The sequence below is a fragment of the Salvelinus sp. IW2-2015 genome, linkage group LG27 (genome assembly GCF_002910315.2).
Source record: "Salvelinus sp. IW2-2015 linkage group LG27, ASM291031v2, whole genome shotgun sequence".
NCBI lineage: Eukaryota > Metazoa > Chordata > Actinopteri > Salmoniformes > Salmonidae > Salvelinus > Salvelinus sp. IW2-2015.
Window position 1 is genome coordinate 16,179,237 of NC_036867.1, and position 11,462 is coordinate 16,190,698.

General features: G+C 44.3%; 1 protein-coding gene across 1 annotated transcript; it reads left to right on the plus strand.

Moving 5' to 3' along the window:
• Positions 1-537: 537 nt before the first annotated feature.
• Positions 538-11,226, plus strand: LOC111953896 (transmembrane protein 236). The gene is made up of 4 exons (XM_023973388.1): positions 538-809; positions 1,131-1,203; positions 3,326-3,449; positions 9,913-11,226. The coding sequence occupies exons 1-4, from the start codon at positions 538-540 to the stop codon at positions 10,626-10,628; spliced, it is 1,185 nt and encodes a 394-aa protein (XP_023829156.1). The 3' UTR covers positions 10,629-11,226.
• The last annotated feature ends 236 nt before the right edge of the window (positions 11,227-11,462 follow it).

Sequence of the window (11,462 nt, forward strand, 5' to 3'; positions counted from 1 at the left end):
GTGTTGCAGAGTACCACAAGATGGGAATGTGTACTCATGGCAGAATGAACATGCAATGCACAGCACAGCCAAAGCATGAAATAGCTCTCTTTCTCTCTGCTAATTTAACATGGGACTGGACATGTATGGTGTTGTCCTTATATTATTCCATATGATTCTGCTCCATAGATCTTTTCCTTTTGGTTTCACATCTCTTCCAAGGCTTCAGCCTCTTTCTGAAAAATAATATCCTTGAAGGGCCAGAGAGAGAGAGATCATTTGTTTGTAACCTCCATAAAGAGGTTAGAGGGGCAGCCGCATCACACCGTCCCGCTGGCGCCGATACAGGTACACAATGCCTAGTGCAGTGTAAGCAAACGGCAGAGCAGTGAGCCGGGGTTGTAGCGTGTGGAAAATGCTAGTGGACACAGACAATGCAGCGGGCCGAGGCCTAACCAGCCCGCAGAGGGACAGGGGTCGCTTCACTGCGACAACAGCCCCCTCTCTCCCTCCCTCCCTCTTTTCTTTCAGTGCCCCCAGCACAGGGGCTGCCACAGCATGGCCTCGGGGAGGACGCTGAAGTTCGCCCTGTGCGAGGTGCTGCAGTTCGCAGGCCTGTGCGTGCCGCTCTTCATCGTCATGCAGAGGTTCGCCCTCATTGTAGCGCGGGTCAAGAGCGTGTCGCAGCCGCCCGGCGACGCAAGCACCGCCTACTGGCTCACCGTGGCCTCCTCCATCGCCTATGTCACCTCTGCTGCCCTGCTGGTCTGGGTACCCATGAAGTACATGGTGTTCACGAATAAGAAGTTTCTTGTCGGGAGGAAGAAGTGGTGAGTGTCTGTCTGGCCTGTCTGGTCTGTGGCCTAGTTGGGAATCCACTATCTAAGCTAGGAGCTAGGAGCTGTAGCTGTGATATAACAGCACAGTGTTTTCTGGAACAGAGCCTTGGGGTGTAGTAATGGCTGTCTGGTCTTTGTGGCGTGAACCTGACCGGTAGCTGTGGTGTGTCCGATTCTCGACGGGCCTGCAATTGGTTTGGCAGTATCCATTTCCAAATGCATCGATATTTTCCTTTTTAAAAACCTCTAGCCTATAACTCAAACTATCCCTCCTTTATCTCCTTTCTCCTTTTCTCTCTGTCTCTCTCTCAGGAGGCCGGTGGCCCTGGTCTATTTGACACTTTCCACATTACCCTGCTTTGCCTTTCTCATCGCCAGCTCAGAGGTAAACCATGTGACCCCAGTAGTATCCATCATTTGTTTATTCTCATCTCAGTGTGTCTATGTTTGACCATTGACACTCGACCTGTTGGTTACCTCTCTGAAATGAGAGGGACACTTTCAGAGAGACATTCTAAGTCAGAGGTATTCACTTCCAGGCCTTGAGGTCTGCAGTACTGCTAGTTTTCAGTTCCTCCTCCCCCCCGGGGAGTTGATTAATAGATTAATGCCATTGAGCAGCCCGAGAGTCCACTCACCTGATGTACCAGGTCTAAATCAGTCCCTGATTGGAGTCGAGGAATGATGAAAACAAGTAGACGTCAATGTCTGGATTGTACTACTCGAGTTCTATGTCATTTTACTGTATGTCTAGATCAGGGATGGGCAACTGGCACCCCCCCACCCCCATTTTGTCGGCCCGCGGAACAGTTAGAATAATAGAACATACAACGTGCAATTTCAAAATTTGGTTGTGCATCAGCAGTCACTCAATTAGCCCATGTCAGCTATTTTTATTTATTTATTGGTAAATTAGTCTAGTGGCTAGCTATCTAAACTTTTAGAAAGCATGGTTGAATTAGCGACCCGGATGGGGCCCATTGATCATCAGTTATCATATTAAAATTGGCAAACATTTGCCTCCACCTTATGGCAAATGTGTAGAATTGCATGAAATGAGTTATAAAATTGCTAAATCTTCTGTCCGCCCCATGGAAAAATGTATAGAATTGCAGCAAACTTGCTATAAAACGGCAACATTTTCTCTCTGCCCCATTACAAAGTGTGCATAATTGCAGGAAATTTGCAGGAAACTTTTCCCCACTAAAATGTTTTGCACGCAGGGGGGCCCAAGAGCCACTGGGCAGATCGACGAGCCACTGCGGCCCCTCATGATGAGTTCTGTTTTTTTGTGGCCCCCACCCCCATCAAGTTGCCCATCCCCTGTGTAGATGGTTCCATGCACATCAAACCCTCCTACGCAGAATGCCGTCTGTAGTCTACCTATTCTACCATTATGGCACCACCACAGCATTATGAAAGTTCCTTGAAGTGCAGTGTCATAGTGGGGGTCTTATGAGAGAGGAGGGGGTAAAGGTAATGAGAGCAGAGGAACAGTTGGTTTCTCAGGGGAGCAATCTACAGACCTATGACCAAGGAGCAACTGATAAGCAGCTGAGTTCCTCTTCCTGTCCCAGCCACCCTGGTCACATTGGCTGTCTGTCTGGCACTTTCCCGCTTCCTGTCTGTGATGTGCCCACCTCCTATTAGCTGTCTATGAAGCACTTTTTAGAGGTTCCTAAAGGTCCACGGGTGACTCAGGTCCTTGGTTTATCTACTCTCTTTTACATAAGAGAAGCCATAAATTCAGCCCAGTCTCTTTTGTTCTGTGTCCTGTGGAGTACATACCAGAGCTAAGTGATTAGCCCACTAACCAAGTGTCACAGAGAGTATACACTGAGTGTACAAAACATTAGGAACACCTTCCTAATATTAAGTTGCACACCCTTTTTCCCCCTCAGAACAGCCTCAATTCGTCGGGGCACGTTCCACAGGGATGCTGGCCCAAGTTGACTCCAATGCTTCCCACAATTTAGTCAAGTTGGCTGGATGTCCTTTGGGTGGTGGACTGTTGATACACACGGGAAACTGTTGAACGTGAAAAACCCAGCAGCATTGCAGTTCTTGACATACTCAAACCAGTGCGCCTGGCACCTACTACCATACCCCCTTCAAAGGCACTTAAATATTTTGTCTTGCCCATTCACCCTCCGAATGGCACACATACACAATCCATGACTCAATCGTCTCAAGGCTCAAAAATCGTTCTTTAACCTGTATCCGCCCCTTCATCTACACTGACTGAAGTAGATTTAACAGGTGACATCAATAAGGGATCATAGCTTTCACCTGGTCAGTCTATGTCCTGGAAAGAGCAGGTGTTCCTAATGTTTTGTATACTCAGTGTATAGCACTCATAGGGTTGTATGTAGTGTTTGGAGAAGGTTTGGAGGGGAAGTCAAGCTGGTACCTAACTGGCACATGAGGGTTTCATTAGATCTCATTCGGGGCTAGCATTGTAGTCTGATTTGAATCACTGATTGGTTTTGATCATTGTTTTCTCTCAGGTGCAGATCAATAACAGTATAAGACAGGATACGTTTGCAGAGCTCCCCGTGTCGTTGGTGCTCTTCTCTCTCATCTGCATCGATATTGTGGAGAGGATCCGCCACAGTCGACTCACTGGACACGGTGAGAATACAAAGCTCTGCGTTAAACACACACGTATAATTGAACATTGGCTAGCTACTCAACCTGGCAATTCGTTGGATTTGGTATGTAAATGAGTTCCCTCCATTTTGAAAGATACACTACATGACCAAAATTATCTGGACACCTGCTCGTTGAACATCTCATTCCAAAATCATCTGCATTAATATGGAGTTAGTCCTCTTTTTGCTGCTATAACAGCCTCCACTCTTCTGGGAAGGCTTTCCACTAGATGTCAGAAAACTGCTGCGGGGACTTGCTTCCATTCAGCCACAAGAGCATTAGTGAGGTCTGGCACTGATGTTGGGCGATTAGGCCTGTCTCTATGTTCCAATTCATTCCAAATCTGTTTGATGGGTTTGAGATCAGGGCTCTGTGCAGGCCAGTCAAGTTCTTCCACACTAATCTCGAGAAACCTTTTCTGAATGGACCTCGCTTTGTGCATAGGGGCATTGTCATGCTGAAACAGGAAAGGGCTTTCCCCAAACTGTTGCCACTAAGTTTGAAGCACATAATTGTCTAGAATGTAATTGTATGCTATAGTGTTGAGATTTCCCTTCACTGGAACTAAAAGGCCTAGCCCGAACCATGGAAAACAGCCCCAGAACATTATTCCTCCTCCACCAAACTTTACAGTTGGCACTATGCATTGGGGCAGGTAGGGTTCACCTGTAATCTGCCAAACCCAGATTTGTCCGTTGGACTACCAGATGGTGAAGGGTGATTCATCACTCCAGAGAACGCATTTCCAGTACTTGTGCTAACCTTTTATTTATTTTTACCCTTTTTTCTCCCCAATTTTGTGGTATCCAATCGGTAGTTACAGTCTTGTCACATCGCTGCAACTCCCGTACGGACTCGGGAGAGGCGAAGGTCGAGAGCCGTGCGTCCTCCGAAACACAACCCAACCAAGCCGCACTGCTTCTTGACACAATGCCCACTTAACCCGGAAGCCAGCCGCACCAATGTGTCGGAGGAAACACCGTACACCTGGCGACCGTGTCAGTGTGCCCTGTGCCCAGCCCGTCACAGGAGTCGCTAGTGCGCGATGGGACAAGGACATCCCGGCCGGCTAAACCCTTCCCTAACCCAGATGACACTGGGCCAATTGTGGGCCGCCTCATGGGTTTCCCAGTCGCGGCCAGCTAGGACAGAGCCTGGACTCGAACACAGAATCTCTAGTGGCACAGCTAGCACTGCGATGCAGTGCCTTAGACTGCTGAGCCACTCGGGAGGCCCAGATGGAGTTTTGAACTTGGTAGTGAGTGTTGCAACTGAGGAAAGATGCTTTTTTACAAGTTAAGTGATTCAGCACTCGGCGGTACCGTTTTGTGAGCTTGTGTGGCCTACCACTTCACGGTTGCTCCTAGACGTTTCCACTTCACAATAACAGCACTTAAAGTTGACCGCAGCATCTCTAGCAAGGCAGAAATTTGACGAACGGACTTGTCGTATGACGGTGCAACGTTGAAAGTCACTGAGCTCTTCAGTAAGGCCATTCTACTGTCAATGTTTGTCTATGGAGATTGCATGGCTGTTTGCGCGATTTTATACACCTATCAGAAACGAGTGTGGCTGAAATAGCTGAATCCACTAATTTGAAGGGGTGTCCACATACTTTTGTATATATAGTGTATATTACTTTACGTTGTGAATAGAATAGCGGTCTTACCATATCATACAAATTAGAGGATGTATAGTAGAATACTTCTTGCTCGGTTGTACAATAGCATATGAATTGGATGACGTAGTATTATGCGTCTTTCGCTGAGACCATGTTGCTTGCTGCGTTGTAACAACAAATGAGAAATACAGGGAGAATTTACATTGGTGGTTAGGAGAACTAATGACAAAGGTTAGGATAATCTATGTAAAAGGTTAGGAGAAATAGGTTAAGTTTAGGGGAAAGATTAGCTAAAAGCTACAGTTTTCCCTGACGTGAGTGGAACGCGCAACCTTTGGATTGCTAGACGCTCGTCCATCCTCCCGACCAACCTCCCTACTTTCGTTTCTGTCTAAAGTTACTAGTAGACCATTAGTACATATCATACGTCTTGTAGGTGAACAAAAATACGTGTAGTATACTGTGTATGGATCTGAGGCCAGGCTGAGCTACTGTTGCGTGTACTCAACCAAACGTTACATGATCCACTGAGCACAACCTCTTGTCACATGCAGCGGGACCTACAGTAGTGTAATTTCACGACGACAACAATACTCACACTATCAGGGGATATGTTCTCTATCTCAGGAAATGAACAGGAAATTCTATGTATGACCCACCAACTGATTATTCGTAACAGTGCTGAATTGGCAAAAACCATGACGTTGTTCTAAGGGCGGCTGTCATTTTCTTGGAATCCTTTTATTTGAAGAAATGATCCACATCCAAACGTTTGTCCTTTTCCACTGATCAGAAAAGCTGTTGGTCAAATATAGTGCCTATATAGCCCAGAGAGAAAATCCCTGTCTTGTGCTGTGTTCTACTTTGTTGGACTCTGGTTAAATCAACGTTGTTTTAATGTCATTTGTCAATGTATTGTGATGTGGAATCTATGTTTTAAAGTACATTGGATTTGCAAAAAGTCAAACTTTTTTGTGGTTGAAATTTCAACCCCAGGATTATGTAATGCTAACCAATTTTCAACATAGACAAATCTTGTATCATAAAATAACGTTGAATTTGTACCTTTTGAAACAACATCAGATCTTCAATGTTATATCCACTATCAGAAAAAAAGCAATAGGCTTGGCAGCATCTCCAACTGGAGAATTGATCTATAGCTACCCTTTGGTCTCCTATCCAGGGTTTCCACCAAGCCCAGCGTAGCTATTTGACACTGGCTACTACCAATGTGTTATCGTGAGAATGATTATTGAGATTCCTCCACTTAAAATGTTTATAGATTCACTGTTGCTATTGAAGTAATTTCAAAGAGTAAGTTTAATGACATGACATTAAATGAAACCATACTTTATTAATCATACTGTATATCATTAATTATACTGTTTAGGCCTATATAGAACACGTATTGTTTCAATTCAACCCAGGATTCAACTAAATAGAGTTTCATGCTTTGGTTGATTTCAAATGTAACCTACAAGTGAGTTATTAATATGTTGGGTTCACATCTCCATCTCAAACAAATTGAAGTGAAAGAATAGGACTAAATCAAATTAAAAATTATTTGAAGTGCATTTAAAGTTTGATTTGATTTAGTGCTATTTAGTCGTATTCTTTCTTTATAAGGGCTCAGGGCCAGACCCAGACAGACCCAGACCCAGATGCAGACACGGGAGGCAGATGGTTTGAGTGTTTGATATTTCTTAGTTCCAAAAGGCTTAGGCAAGAGAATGGTCGTGGACAGGCAAAAGGTCAAAACCAGATCTGAGTCCAGGAGGTACAGAGTTGCAGGCAGGCTCGAGGTCAGGGCAGGCAGACTGGTCAGGCAGGCGGGAACAGAGTCCAGAAAACAGGCAAGGGTCAAAACCGGGAGGACTGTCAAAACCGGGAGGACTAGCAAAAGAGGTAATAGCAAAAGCACGGCGAAAACCACACTGGTTGACTCGAAACAGACAAGACGAACTGGCACAGAGGGACAGGAAACACACGGATAAATACGCTGGGGAAAATAAGCGACACCTGGAGGGGGTGGAGACAATCACAAGGACAGGTGAAACAGATCAGGGCGTGACATTCTTTAAGATTTTTGGTTGAGATCCAACATATAAATGATTCATTTATAGACAAATTGGAATTAAAGCCAGTCTAAGTCAGATGGCACAGATGGATCTATCCAAACAGAACATACACTATACAGTATATACAAAAGTAGGTGGACACCCCTTCAAATGACTAGATTTGGCTATTTCAGCCACACCCATTGCTAAAAGGTGTAAAGTGGAAATGTTTAGGAGCAACAACGGCTCAGCTGCGAAGTGGTAGGCCACACAAGCTCACGGATAGGGGACCGGCCGAGTGCTGAAGCGCGTAGCACGTAAAAATCGTCTGTCCTCGGTTGCAATACTCACTACCAAGTTCCAAACTGCCTTTGGAAGCAATGTCAGCACAATGACTGTTCGTTGGGAGTTTCATGAAATGGGTTTCCATGGACGAGCAGCCACACACAAGCCTAAGATCACCATGCGCAATGCCAAGCGTTGGCTGGAGTGGTGTAAAGCTCACCACCATTGGACTCTGGAGCAGTGGAAATGCGTTCTCTGGAGTGATGAATCTCGCAGGCGGATGGGTTTGGCGGATGCCAGGAGAACGCTACCTGCCCCAATGCATAGTGCCAACTCTATGTTTTATGGTTTGGTTTAGGTCCCTTAGTTCTAGTAAAGGGAAATCTTAACACTACAACATACAATGACAAATTTGTGCAAAAAGTGAGGTCCATACAGAAATGGTTTGTTGAGATCAGTGTGGAAGAACTTGACTGACCTGCACAGAGCCCTGACCTCAACCCCATCAAACACCTTTGAGATGAATTGGAACACCGACTGCAAGCCAGACTTAATCGCCCAACATCAGTGCCCGACCTCACTAATGCTTTCGTGGTTGAATGGAAGCAAGTCCCCGCAGCAGTTTTCCAACATCTAGTGGAAAGTCTTCCCAGAATAATGGAGGCTGTTAGGCAGCAAAAGGGGGAACAACTCCATATTAATGGCCATGATTTCGGAATGAGATGTTCGACGAGCAGGTGTCCACATACCTTTGGTAATGTAGTGTACATAACCTTCTAATGTTGATATTTTGTTGCATTGACAATCAAACACAATACTATATCACTTTTGCAATAGAGTAAATAGCAGACAATTTTCTATGTATAAACAAGTTTATTAGTCAATATATATTTTCATATTTGCACTATTAATATAAAGTTTATACATATATTAAAAACTTTCAGAGTGAGAGTATCAGAACAAAACTCTGAAGGGAGGCATTTCTCTCAAGCACACATTCACAGCTAAGCTACAACATTTCTGACATATTTTGCCACTCAACAGAAAATTACTAGAAAAAAGGATGTCCCTGTTTCACAATCATGCCAATTCAGAGGAAAGAAATAAGGAAGTGGCCAACCTTGAGGTCATTTGGGAATCTACTAATCACAGTGAGACTGAGACTTCAGCAGAAGTGAGATTAGTTAAAAAAAATTCTATATAAATATTATCAAATTCAAACAAACCTTCCATAGTTGGCTACTGTAGAAAATCAAGTGTTAGATTGTGAGACTAATAATGATGAGGCTGTGTGAAAAGCTCTCAAATTGTTGAGAATATGTGGGCTTCATGAAAAAAATTCAGAATAACCTAGGTCACACTTTACATTATGTTGCACTGATATGTCAACAGGAATCACTCAACTGAATTGCTCTGTAAATAAACCCATGTCTCTCAGCAAAATTTTGATTGGATTTTTGTCCTATTGTTTAACTTAGATTTTTGGTTGAGATGGAGACCGAATCCAACATATCAATTATTAAGTCAGTGGCAAAGAACTACCCAAGCAGAAGACACATCTCCTTCAAATGTTGATATTTGGTTGTGTTGACAACAAAACACAATTCAATATCACTTTTGCAATAGAGTAGATAGCCTGTTTACGTGTTAACAAATGATATGTTGGATTCACGTCTGCAACTCTACCAAAAATGAAAGTTAAAGAAGAGGATTAACCCAGTGTCTCAGATTAAACTATCCAAGAAGTAGAATCTCCTTTAAATGTTGATATTTGGTTGCATTGTCAACCAAACACAATTCAATATTACTTTTGTAATACAGTAAATGGCCTAAAGAGTAACACATCCATGGCCACATTTTGAAGTTACTGTAACTATAATGTCCTCCTATGTAATCTTAGAAAGGGTGCATATTCAAGATCGCATGCAAAGGTCACAGTTTTGTGGAGATCTTCACAATTGCTATAATAAAGAATTTCAAAGTGCATTGATCACTTGCACTATGCATAGTGTACGTACTTTTAAAGTATACTCAACTGCAATCCAGGTCATTTGGTTGTGCGATAAGATAAAGCGCAGTGATAACACATTAACGTTTTTTATAAATAAACAAAATATCTGACGTATTCCCATTTGAACATTGTTGTGCTTTTAAATGGTTGAAAGTGCAGTGATAAAACATTTCAGTGACTACTAAACCAAAAATCAGACACGTTTCTTCCATAAAAATTTGGCTGTGCTTTTAGACGGTTGAAAGCATAGTGATAACACATTTGGAATTCAACAAACTTTTGGCGTTTTTTTTGAGGGAGTGAATGTAGGTTATAATCTTATCGATCAACGTCTCAACCAAATATTACCCAGTTGTCCACGTTGAAGTGACGTGGTGTGCTCCATGGGTCTGTGCCATAATGAGATGTTCTGATCTGGGTTGTTCTATCATGGCTAACATACCCATGTGCTGTTGTCTTTCCGTCCAGCTAACGAATTGGCCCGAGATGCTGAGATCCCTTCCACTGTCGTCACGAACGTAACCCCAGTGACACCGGTAAACCCAGAAAACCCTGCGGCACCCGTAACGCCAGCTGTGCCCGGGCAACCTACACAACCAGTGCAACCTGGTAGTCCAAATGGGCAGGACCAGAACGGGGCGGGGTCTCAACCAGAGGCCAATTGGACACTCCAGGGGATGCCAGGTAACCAGATACAAGGCAGACAGTTCAGCATGTCAGGCCTGAGCTCGCGCTCGGCATGCTCTGCACGCTCGGCCAGCATGTCCGCGGACCACGGCGTCTCAACATATGCCTACACAGGCCCGTTGCGCTTCTTGTGTGCCAGCGATGCCCGAGCCGAAGTGTTTGTGGACAGCTTTCTGTTCTGGATGGACACGGTGGAGATGGTGAGGGTGGCAGGGCACCCGGCGGTCTACTACTCGGGCTGGGTGTTCCCTATCTACATCTTCAGCTACCTGTCGTGCCTGCGGCTGGTAGTCATGCCCCACAGTCCCCTGCTGTCGTTGCTAGGCGTGGCCCTGCAGGATCTGCCTTTCCTGTTTGTGCGTATCGGCCTCATTGCCTTCTTCGGCTTTGTAACGCCACTCCTCTACCTGATGAAGAACTTGCTCGTTTGTCTGGCATTCATCTACTTCAACTTCATGACCAAGCTGAGGGTCTTCAACACCGAGAGGATGTTCTGATCTGAGCTGCCGGCCACGGATGAGAAAAAACTATGGACTATGATGAACTTTATGACAGAGACAAAGGAGTCACCAAACCAAAGGAAGACAAAAGCAAGAACGGGCTCACACAGCGATGACAATAGGATGTTATGGAGAACATGAGAAGAATTGGAGAGGATTACTGTGTGCACCACAGCAAAGACAGATTGATCCATTTCATAATGATGATTCTGATGAAAGGAGGGACAGGACGACATTGTGGTGTTTTTGCAAGTTAAAAGGGAACTCTTCGGCAATGTGTTCCCGTAAAGGGGAGGGAGGACATATCAGAGGACTATGTGTTGTCTCAGTGTTATCTTATTTCCTCCTTGTTCCAAGTGGGGTTTTTTACCCTCCAATTCCACTTGCCCCCAACCTGAACTATGGCACTTTGAGAATGTAAAAAACCTGTCATGTCACTTCTTACAGATTTTATAACAGAGAATATATGATTTTTCTGTTCTATTACTAAGTGCAGTGGATGTGTAAGAATATACATCAATGTTGTTCTACATCCCAGATTTTTTTCCCTTGCTAGGTTATGATATTATCCACAAAAACAAAGCGTGAGTTTGTACAAATGAAACATATTTTTGGGGGTAAAAAATAATAAAGAGAAAGAGAGAAAGAAATCTGTTTTATGATATGATTCCACATGAGCATGGACTGTGTATGACTGCATTTACATGTGTGTTTACATTTTGTTCATGTATTTCTCTCTATGTTAGTACATGACGGTGTATGATTGTGTTTTTTTCAGGCCCTCCCCAGCCTCGTTCAGCTTATGATGGTGCAGGGTGACAGGGCTCCATG